Source organism: Archocentrus centrarchus, chromosome 4 (genome assembly GCF_007364275.1).
Source record: "Archocentrus centrarchus isolate MPI-CPG fArcCen1 chromosome 4, fArcCen1, whole genome shotgun sequence".
Taxonomy (NCBI): domain Eukaryota; kingdom Metazoa; phylum Chordata; class Actinopteri; order Cichliformes; family Cichlidae; genus Archocentrus; species Archocentrus centrarchus.
The window spans coordinates 11787270-11798899 of NC_044349.1; the positions used below are offsets into that span (position 1 = coordinate 11787270).

The 11630-nt window shown below is 39.8% G+C and overlaps 1 protein-coding gene across 1 annotated transcript; it reads left to right on the top strand.

Annotated features, from left to right (window-relative positions):
• The first annotated feature begins 906 nt into the window (after positions 1-906).
• Positions 907-5399, top strand: ptgs2b (prostaglandin-endoperoxide synthase 2b). The gene is made up of 10 exons (XM_030727405.1): positions 907-1003; positions 1214-1330; positions 1420-1563; positions 1712-1855; positions 2161-2342; positions 2435-2518; positions 2611-2857; positions 3242-3528; positions 3626-3773; positions 4402-5399. Exons 1-10 carry the CDS (start codon positions 907-909, stop codon positions 4812-4814), a joined length of 1863 nt encoding a protein of 620 aa, XP_030583265.1. The 3' UTR covers positions 4815-5399.
• The last annotated feature ends 6231 nt before the right edge of the window (positions 5400-11630 follow it).

Below are 11630 nucleotides of genomic sequence, written 5' to 3' on the forward strand. Positions count from 1 at the left end.
AGCACACACTCACATGTAAGATTTATATCTAAATTTTCATAGCTCACTATAGGACTCATTATAAGTGTTGCGGGCGGGCTGGAATGGTGCCGCCTCGCTCTCACCTACCCACCTGTTTTACACATCAGGTGGGGCTCACACTAATGAAATATATTTTAAAAATTCCAATCAGACCACTGAAAAATATATTAAATCAATTATAATAAATTATAGATGTTCCACGATCGGGGAATTTGGGGGACATATTTTATTTTTTTCTGTCTCGGCACGCCGTTGTCCACTGCGCCTTGGTCTTAAAAATGTTGGTTGCGGCCACTTTGGGGTTTCTGGGCTCGTCCTGGTCCTCGTCACCATTCTGTGTTTCTCACTCTGTGTTAAGTGGGGGTGATCTCGCGGCGTGGACCACCACACTGCCCGTTATTGTTTGTTCTTGCTTCTCTGTTCTTGATTGAATTATTGGTTCTGGGTTACACTGTGCTGCATTTTGCTCTCTATGAAGGAAGATGGTTGTTGTGGGTGGGATGTTGGGGAGGATTCCACAGACATGTTCACAAGTTCAATAAATGAAAAAATAAACAAAAGAAAAAGAAAAATACAAGGTGGTCTCAGTTGTAGCTGTGGCACACATGACATGTCAGTTTCATCTACAGGACTGGGACACTTGTCAGTATCTGCTTTTTTTTTTTTTTTTTTTTAAATCCACTCTTATAAAGGATAATTGTCAGATTTTAGATTGTGAAAATAGGAAAAAAACATTTTTCAGGTGTCTGCTTACAAATCAGATCAGATTAAAAAAAGGGGCTTTAACCCTGCCTCTCTCCCCACAGAGGGCGGGACAAAGAGTCCTATAAAAGCTCGGCGCTCGGTGTTGATGTTGCAGATAATCTGAGAAGGAGAGAAGAAGGAATGATGAAAGCGTGGAGCTCACAGAGTCTCAGGAGTATGAACAAACTCACGTTTGCGGTTTTCTTGTTGGCACTGGGATTTCTTGTCTGTGAAGGGGGTAAGCTGAGGAAACGAAATTATTTCTAACGAAGTTTAGAAGTCATGATTTTAGCTTTTATCGTTACTATTATTGCTATTATTATCACATTTTGATATAGCTTTTACAGAAACGAATAGGTTGAGATGTCTTACCGAGAACTGAATGACGAGATTTTTCTAACACATTTGTGTTGAATTCCCAGTAAATGTCCAACCTTATCTGTTACAGTTAACCCATGTTGCTCACAGCCATGCCAGAACAGGGGTGTTTGCACACCACTGGCTTCAGAGAAATATGAGTGTGACTGCACACGCACCGGGTATTATGGACAAAACTGCACAACGCGTAAGTATGAAAATTACACGGGAAGTAAAACTACAATTAGGATGTGTTTGTGGTGGTCACTTGTTCACTTTCTCTTTTGGTCTTTACAGCTGAATTTCTCACCTGGCTCAAAGTGTCTCTGAAGCCGTCACCCAACACAGTCCATCATATCCTAACCCACTTCAAAGGTTTCTGGAATATCGTCAACAACATCTCATTCCTCAGGGATTTCATCATGAGATACGTACTGACATGTAAGTTTCTCTCTGCCCGAAGGCAAAAGGGAAAGTGGATTGGAAAGTTTTTCTTGACACATGAAGTAATTTGCTAAGCAACTCGTAGAGAAACAGTTTTAGTGTTTATACTAAATGAAAGACTAATATGCTTTTTCCCTTTCTCCAGCCCGTGCCCATATGATTGATAGTCCTCCTACTTATAACGCGGATTATGATTACAAGAGCTGGGAAGCCTACTCCAACCTTTCCTATTACACACGGGCCCTCCCCCCTGTGCCCGACGATTGCCCAACCCCTATGGGAGTAGTAGGTGAGTACACTATCATCCTTTGGAGAACCAGTTTTCTCAGATTCTTAAGAGACTGAACAAAACCGTCTTAATCCAATTACATCATCGGAAGTGCACAATTCAAAATTAGCTTTTCTCCTAAATCTATTATAAAACATCCGAGGAAACACAAAAAACTGCCCCTAAAAGCCCAAACCACAGAGATAGTTACTTTTTGCATTTGAAGTATGAAATAGACCCAAGAGCTGTAATTTTTTTTACTATAAAAGTGGCTTGTTTCTTTATTATAGTGCAATAGGGTTACTGAAATCTTCCTATTTTTCCAGGCAAAAAGGAGCTACCTGATGTTAAAGTTCTTGCTGAGAAGCTCTTAGTGAGAAGACAGTTTATACCAGACCCACAGGGCACCAGCTTGATGTTTGCATTCTTTGCGCAACACTTCACACATCAGTTCTTCAAGTCTGACATGAAGAGAGGACCTGCTTTCACTGCTGCCAAAGGTCATGGGGTAAGTGCAGCAGATCTGAAGAGCTCACTTTTTGAAAAGGCGATTTGTTTTTATATAAAGCATGTTTTAATCGGTGTATTTAATGCTTTCAGGTGGACCTCAGCCACATTTATGGTGACAACCTGGAGAAGCAGCACAAGCTCAGACTCTTCAAGGATGGCAAGCTTAAATATCAGGTATGGGGAAAAAAAGACAGTTGTACTTTAAGCAGTCATGGTGCAGGTCATGTGTTTCTCACAGTTCTTTCCTCTCTTGCGTAACCTTGCAGATCCTCGATGGAGAGATGTACCCTCCGACAGTTAAGGAAGTGGGTGTTGAAATGCATTACCCTCCTCACGTCCCAGACGCTCTCCGCTTCGCTGTTGGCCATGAGGCATTCGGCCTGGTTCCCGGTCTGATGATGTATGCTACCATCTGGCTTCGTGAACACAACCGTGTGTGTGATGTATTGAAAGAAGTTCACCCTTACTGGGATGATGAAAGACTCTTCCAGACTGCACGTCTTATCCTAATTGGTGAGTTAAAGAAATTTTGCACAGAACTTTTAAAAATGTTTTTATATTATGTAGCTGGAAAGATATGAAGTTAAAAAAAAAAATGTGAATAATAATGAGGGGAGTTTTTCTAAAAGGAAGTTGGACTTATTTTTTACCTCCCAACATCCTTATTGCACTTAGCAGAGCATTTCATTTCAGGAACCAGATTTACTGAAAGCCTTGAGAATTTCTTTTCAACATCAGAAAGAGGAAATGTGTTTTACCATAAGGGCTCCTCTTCGTGCTCACCAACCCTACAGTCATGCAAATTAATCATCAATCAGCAAAAGTTATTCTAAAGTGGTGAGCAGCTTTGAACATCTGCAGTGTCTTCATTATATAAACCCTCAACTTGTCTTGTAGGTGAGACCATCAAAATTGTGATTGAGGACTACGTGCAGCACCTGAGTGGGTATAACTTCAAACTCAAGTTTGACCCTGAGCTGCTCTTTAACCAGCGCTTCCAGTACCAGAACCGTATTGCGTCTGAGTTCAACACCCTGTACCACTGGCACCCTCTGATGCCTGATAGCTTCCACATTGAGGAGACAGATTACAACTACAAACAGTTTGTCTTCAACACCTCGGTAGTGACCGAGCATGGCATCAACAACTTGGTGGAGTCATTTACCAAGCAGATTGCAGGACGGGTAAGAAGTCTTAAAGCTCTCATAGCAGTAATTATACTGAAACACACTGTTTCTTTAATGATGTAGAATTTACACTTCATTTGCTTTTTTTTTTTAGGTTGCTGGTGGTCGAAATGTCCCAGGAGCCATCTTGTATGTGGCCATTAAGTCCATAGAGAACAGCAGACAAATGCGTTATCAGTCCCTCAATGCCTACAGGAAACGATTCTCCATGAAGCCCTACACCTCGTTCGAAGACCTGACAGGTGAGACAAACTGAGCATTATTTAAAAAATCTAATATCTGTAGGTTGAAAATGTGACAAAAACAGGCTCTTATAATTGCAGTTTCAGGCCTAACTATTGCTGCATTAATATCTTTGTTATGAACTCATATTTATTACTATAAAGTGGGTTTGAAAAACATGCCTTCATACTGCAGAATACACTTCATGCAGTAGTTTAGCCATTATTAAAGAAATGCCTCGGACTCCCTCAGCAACTGCCAGCAGCTTTGAAGATTAGGTATTCATTTCCATGACTCTGAGCACCAGATGTTCATTTCCTCTTGAGGTAGTGTAAGCAGACTGTCATCGCAACAGGCAAGATATAAACAGACAAGGGGAGTCCCTCTACTTTAAAGTAGAAGATTTAAACTTTTCAAGAGGCAAATGTTGATTAAAAATTAACTTGGACTTACGGTATAAGTAAAGAAAAAAGCTTGTGTATGCCTGTGAAAAGATTAAAATGAGGAAGCAGTAAAGGAAAAGGGAATCTGTCAAATCAGAGAGGTCATATTTAGTTCCAGGCTTTGCAGCTGCTGAGCAGCCAGTGGGAGAGGGGGAAGCCAAAATGTACAACTGACCGTAACCTTTTCTTCCTTTGTGTTATTCAGGAGAGAAAGAAATGGCTGCACTGCTGGAGGAAATGTATGGGGATGTTGATGCTGTGGAGCTCTACCCAGGCCTGCTAGTGGAGAAACCCAGACCTAATGGTATTTTTGGGGAAACAATGGTGGAGATGGGGGCTCCTTTCTCCCTTAAGGGCTTAATGGGAAATCCCATCTGCTCCCCGGAGTACTGGAAGCCCAGCACCTTTGGAGGCACAGTTGGCTTTGACATCATTAACACCGCCTCCCTACAGAAGCTGGTCTGCAATAACGTGCGGGGTCCCTGTCCTATGGCGTCCTTTCACGTGCCTGATGTTAAAGAGACCGGGCCCATGATCATCAACTCAAGCACGTCACACTCGCGTGGCAGCGACATCAACCCTACCGTTATTTTAAAAGAAAGGACTACTGAACTTTAATTTTATGGGTTTTTTAAAGGCTATATTTATGTATTTATTTTTATATTTATTTTTTGTATTTATACCGACAAAATAACATTTAAATTTTATATGGATATTTTTTACTGTCTTAAAATGAAAGTTAGTAATTATTTATATTTATTGAACGAGCCACAGTCAGTCACTGCGACCTAATACTTGAATGTTAGTTTACAGTTTAAACAACACACTGATTTATGTATCTAAATGTTTCCTTAATTTACCTGCTGCCCCTACATTTATGTTCCTACAGCTAAATCCCACTAATAAGCAGTGACCTGCAGAGTTTTAAAGAGCAGTCCCCCACTACAGCAGTGATGTTCACAAACAACTGATTGTGACTTTTTTTTATCAGTGTCTTCACCTTCCAGTATTGTTTTACTAAGTTTTAAAAATCTGAGTATTGACTAATGTATTATCAGATGAGACATTTTTTTGTTTGTTTGTTTGTTTGTTTTTTTTAGAAGTGAATTTAATATTCTGTCACTTGATTGAATTGGCTTATGTGCCCATGGACTTCAGAGTACTGAACTGAATAAATATTGAAAGCCATTCTTCAGAAATCAACTGACTGCATTGTCGTTTTCATTATGGGACTTTGTGTTCTTGTATAAACTCTGGACTGGCTGTGACCACAGGATAAGACACTGTTATCTGAATATAAAGCACATGCATATCAGTTCAGATGGTATTATTGAAATTCAAATGAATGCAACTTGGAGGAGTTATTTCTTTCTTTACACTCACTGGTTACTTTGTAACCATATACTTTGCTAGTACCAGGTTGGGCCTCCTTTTGTCTCCAGAACCTTAATTCTTCATGGATTCAACAAAGTGATGGAAACATTCTCAGATTTTGGTCCATATTGACACGAAAGCATCACACAGTTGCTGCAGATTAGTCGGCATATCCATGATGTGAATCTCCCATTCCACCAAATCCACAAAGATGCTCTATTGGTTTGAGATCTAGTTACCATTTGAGTGCAGTGAATAAATTGTCGTGTTCAAGGATTTGAGCTCTGTGGGTGCTTTGTCTTGCTGGAAGCAGCCATCAGAAGATGGGTACACTGGGGTCATAAAGGGATGGACATGGTCAGCAGCAATACTCAGGTAAGCTGTGGTGCGTTCCAAAAAAATACCCCCCTCACCATGATGCTACCACCATCAGCCTGACCCATTGATACAAGGCAGGATGGATCCATGCATTTGTGTTTTTTATGCCAAATTTGGAGCATACAGTCTAAATATCACAGCAGAAATCGAGACTCTTCAGACCAAACAATGTTTTTCCAACCTTCAATTGTCCGATTTTGGCCAGCCCATGTAAACTGTAGCCTCAGTTTTCTTCAGTTTGTTCTTAGCTGACAGGAGTGGCACCTGGTGTGGTCTTGTGCCACTTTAGACCATCTGCTTCAAGGTTTGATGCATTATGCATTTAGAGATGCTCTTCTGCATAACTTGGCTGTAATGAGTGGTTCTTTGAGTTATTGTCACCTTCCTATCAGCTCCAAGCAGTCTGGCCATTCTCCTCGGACCTCTGGCATCAACATGGCATTTTCACACAGAGAACTACTGCTCTCTGGATATTTTCTCTTTTTTGGACCATTCTCTGTAAACACCAGGTTGTGTGGAAAAATCCCAGTGGATCTGCAGTTTCTAAAATACTCAGACCAGCCCGCTTGGCACCAACAACCATGCCATGTTTAAAGCCACTTAAATCACCTTTCTTCCTCATTCTGATGCTCTGTTTGAACTTCAGCGCGGAGATCACAATCAAACAGTGGAAATAGACAATCTGACACAGGGGAATGTGGAAAGACAAGTGACAACATAGAGATGAGACAGAAAGAACAGAATAGAAACACAAAACTCTTATTAAAAAAAAAAAGAAACTAAACTGCCAACCACAACACACAGAACCCCAAACCAAAGGTAACCTTAAATGCAAGATTTGAGTAATAACAAGCCAAATATATACAAGGGCTACTGGGAAGGCATAATAAATAAAACAAAAATATAAACAATGCCAAAAACAAAGAACAGAACTCAAAGATAAATCACTCCTCAAAACCAAGAAGAATTATAAACTCACAAAAAAAACCTCAAAACCCAGGGACAATGACAGATTTAGTAATGTGATGAGAGCAATTACGGTACTCACGACATGTACTGTAATTACTGAAACTGTTACTATATTGGTTGCACAGCCTCCATATGCAAGGAGTTGCTGCAGATATTTTTTGAAATTTTGTTTAGATAAATGCATTCCTGTAAGTCACTGTAAAAAAAGATCACAATCTCTCTCTACACCTCATTCTAATCTATAAATAAAACAGAATGAAGTTTATTAATATGACTTCTCAGTTTAATTACCAGACTGAATTTCACAGAAGACCGAGACATAGCGTCAAGCTTTGAAAGAAGAAAGTGCGTGGACCTTGAGTTAAGAATGAACTTCACAGTCAAACTTACAGTTCTGAAAGTGCACAGAAGAAATAGTTTATGTTCCACATAATGTATTGTTGATGTAATAAAGTCTATGTGAGCTTTAAAAAACCTTTTACCTACATTCCCTGTATGATTGCTACTCTCCTGAGCCCACCTTGTACCTGAAGAGGTTTCACCTTTGTAAGACAAAACACGTCGACACTCGTCAAGCTTAAAGAAGTCTGCGTGCCACAAGAAAACCCACTTCACGTGAGATCAGATCAGGGATTTCACACTTAAACCATCCATTTTGCTTTGAAAGTATGCCTCATAATTAAAGGATACAATTTCACTAGTGCGTAGTAAGTGTACCTTTGGGTAACAAATTTTTTCCAAGTGACGGTTTCTATGTACTGTTTCTGTTGTTTTATTATTTTGATCTGGAATTACTAAAAAAAAAAAAAAAGGACCACACACTACATGACCAGTACCACAGAGAAACTGAGGAAGCAACTATATTCTGTCGTATTATGCATATTCCTAAAACTTTCCAATAGTTGTCACGTGTAGTCCGGGAAAAGATTAAAAAGGATTAAAACAATAGTCTGTTTTACTGTATATGAGGTCAGTCCAAAAGCATACAGTAAACTTAGCCACAGTTGTATAGACTGGCAGTATAGCAGTGGAACAAAAAGGTTTTTTTAGGTTGCCCAGTCCAAAACAAACACGGTGGAAGGAATGTTGACGTGACTGGCAGCACAGAGCGGTGAGTCAGGCCGCCAGGCAGCATCCTTTCTAAACACAGACAATGACAAGCTAAACTTTCACATCCATTCACATATTTCACACAAATGACACAGAAATCACATTTGCTCTCTCCCCTCACTCTGGGTGATTAAAGTTTTAAAAACAAAAACTTCTTGTGCATCAGTTGTCACCTTAACTTAATGTCATGGGCAGTTAGTCCTCCATCACATAGTCTTTGTCCTGTACTTCAAAGTGAAAGGCGTAGGATTCCCCATCAGAGGGACTAGGAGCATCACCGCATGAAAATGACCTGATTGTGTGTGCATATTAGTTGTTTCCCCCACGTTCAGGGCAGGGGGAGTTTTATCATTCTATTGTGCATCAATGTGTGGCATGGTCAGGTCTTGATCTATGAGATCGAGCAGGGGAACGCATCTTGCTTTGTGTGGGTTTAATGAGAATGAGCAGGCCGTGGGCGCTGATTCAGGAGAAGATTAGGAGAGTGCTTTCTCTCTGACCGATTCTGGACCTCTCTGGAATTGGACCCTGTGTGGAGACTGCGACCAAGACCAGAGTTACGTGATGCTGTGCAGGTGGCAGTAACTGGGGTCAAATGGGAGCTGGTGCTGGCCGCCTCAGAACGTGAGGTACTGGCACTGAACCACCAAAAACCAAATAAATACAGCAGGCCCACACTTTTCTCTGACTGGTTGAGCACATTTCAACTCAGGCACAGATGAATTTATAGAAAATTTCTTATAAGTAAAGAAGTTCACCATCTGTAGGAGCCAAAGTGAATGTTTATATGTTATGGTGGCACAGGTGTTCAGATTTTTTCTACACCTCAGGTGATAGCTAAGGGGTGGGGTCTTACGTTATTTACCTTATACGGGCGTAGCCGATAGGCAATTGGGTGAGGGTTTTTTTGGCAAACTTTTTGTTGACCGTCATTCCTGACCACCGTCATTTTGAACGTTAGTTCACAACGATGTATTTGTTTACGTTTTAAAATAAATACACAAAACACTAATGGAACTTGTCGTGGCTTATTGGAGACGTGTCACAGTACAAAACCTACTCAGCCAGCAGCAGCTATAGTTTTGAGTCAAAGTCACTACACCATCCTTGTATAGGACGTTTGAATTCTCTGTATGTAAGTTCCAAATACTGAACAGCTTTACAACTCTGGAAAAAAAAAATCATGAATGACAAAGGTCCATCTTTGAAAAAAGTGACTTGACTAAAATGATTAATCCCCTATCAGAATAGTTAATGGTTTGTATTCTGTGGAAGTCATCAATCAATCAATACATCTATTTATTTATTTGATTTCTCACTGTGAGCAATAACGTGTTGTAAGAAAAAAGTATGTTTATTCAACAAAGTGTGAAACTATGTTGCAAGTTTTCTTAATGACCTAAGAACAGCTTAAGAGAAAAACAACTGACGCAAAACTATTAATGACAGTCTACATGACTGTAGCTGCAGATTTGCCCAAGGATTCGTTTGAAGTCTATTTCCTTCCACCTAATGGTGAGTCTCCACCTTGACAAAGACAAATGTTTTGCCACTGTAAAGGCAACCTAGCTGTCACAGGAAAGGTTCCCATGTGTCACTGTCATTCTTTTTTAAATGATCATGGTTTCACATGCACAATAGCAGCATTTTTTTCCACACTTTGACGAACGCACTGCAATTAGCTCATAGTTACTAAGACAAGTGAGACATTGCTAAGGCGTGATACCTAATAACGTGCACATCGAACGCATGCACCCTGCTAGGATTGTAAACCTCCCTGTTAAAAAAAATAATTTAAAGAGCAAAAAGAGGATTCAGAAAGTCACAATGCTTCTGAAAGGACCAACATGGAAATAAGTTGATCTTTTTAGTGCTCCTTATGCACACACAGTGTGTGTGTGTGTACGTGTGTGTGTGTGTGTGTGTGTGTGTGTGTGTGTGTGTGTGTGTGTGTGTGTGTGTGTGTGTGTGTGTGTGAGAGAGAGAGAGAGATTTTGTTTTGTACCACTTTGCTTATGGATTACACACTGTGAAAAATACAAAATAAGTGAAATCTGAACTAAAAATAGAAAAAAAATAGAAACAAAGAAAGATACCAAATATGGCTATACTGTTTTTACTCTTGGTAAACAGTAAAAATCTGTGTGTCATAGCGACTGTCAGTGAGGAGGCATGCCTGGCATCTGATTGTTTCCATTTCTAATTGAACTAAATATTTCAGCACAAGTGTACGTTACAGGAGCGTGTCTTACACACAAACTTCCTGCTGTGTAACAGAGCCTTTTAAGGTTGTACAGGCCGAAAGCCTTCTACGTGCCTTTGCATCAACAACACTTCAATATGCCACAGGATGAGAAAGGATAAAAGATAAAAACACAAAACAGTTGTTTATAGGCCACACAGCTGTGCAGTCACTTTATGTGTCATTAGTAGATACTAACTAGTTTCGCTGTCCTTACTCATCTGTGAGACATACATCACTGATATACAAGATCATCCGAGGAAACACAGTGCATTACATCACCTGAGATGATTATCATTGCTTCTAAACTTCCGCTAGCAGGTTTGTACTGATAAGACTTTGAAACCAGAAACACAAGAATTTCTGGTATGGTCCATGCAAGCCTGGTCATGATTTCCCAACAAGATACAAGCTCAAAACAAATAGACTCAAACACAATCTTTTTAGATCTACGTTAAAACGCTGCAGACTGGCCATGTAGATTAAAATGTGTTTCCTCCTGTCCGCACTGTCCAAGTGCTTGCTCAAAGAGAACCGCTGGGTTTCTCTCCTTTTTCCCTTCTCATACTATGGTGTATAGTGTAGTGGTCTTAAACTTACTACTGTATGTAAAGTGCTATGAGTGGATCTTAGTTGTGATTCAGTACTACTTAGATAAATCTGAAATGAAAGGGGTCCTTTTCAGAAAAAAAAATTTTAGGCAATGAGGAAAAAAATCAGCAGCCAATAATTGATACACAACATTAACTATAGCCCCATTTTATGCCTTTCAGACACAGTGCTAACATTGGCTACCCTGGTACAAAACTGACGTAATACATAATATCTGTTTGATGCCAGTTTTGATGCCATATTATGGATATAATTGGACAGTTATTTTCCATTCATTCATTTTGAAGCTTGGACTTGAGCATTTTGGCCATTACTATATTTTTGTTTTTTTTGTTTTTTGCTTTGTTTTGTTGTTTTGTTTTGTTCACCAAAAATGAGGCCATAATATTAATAAAGTGAGAAATAGAGTGAATTTCTCTTTTTTTTTGGCATCCATTAAAAAACATGAGGGTCAGCACTACACACAGGACCCTGATCCAACACCTCACCCTCTTTGTAGCAAAGAGGCCAGGCTTCTGGCGTTTCTCTTCCTTGTTGCATTTGGTAAATATTCTGATAGAATGGCTTCTAGTAGAAGAAGCAGATTTGGTTACTTTTTAACCAACAAAACAGGTATTGATCTTCTCATGTAATTTCCAGCAAGGAAGTATAGTAACAGGTTTCTCTAAATGCTGAACTAATGGTTTAAAATGCCTGTCAAGGAATAAGGAATAAGGGAGGGATGACTGGATTGGAGTTTATTTGGTAAC

Excerpts from the sequence above, each read along its gene's own strand:
- ptgs2b (XM_030727405.1), top strand. The coding sequence starts at position 907 with ATGATGAAAGCGTGGAGCTCACAGAGTCTCAGGAGTATGAACAAACTC. Across the intron at positions 1,331-1,419 it reads TGGACAAAACTGCACAACGC|CTGAATTTCTCACCTGGCTC; the intron begins GTAAGTATGAAA and ends TGGTCTTTACAG. Across the intron at positions 2,858-3,241 it reads TGCACGTCTTATCCTAATTG|GTGAGACCATCAAAATTGTG; the intron begins GTGAGTTAAAGA and ends CTTGTCTTGTAG.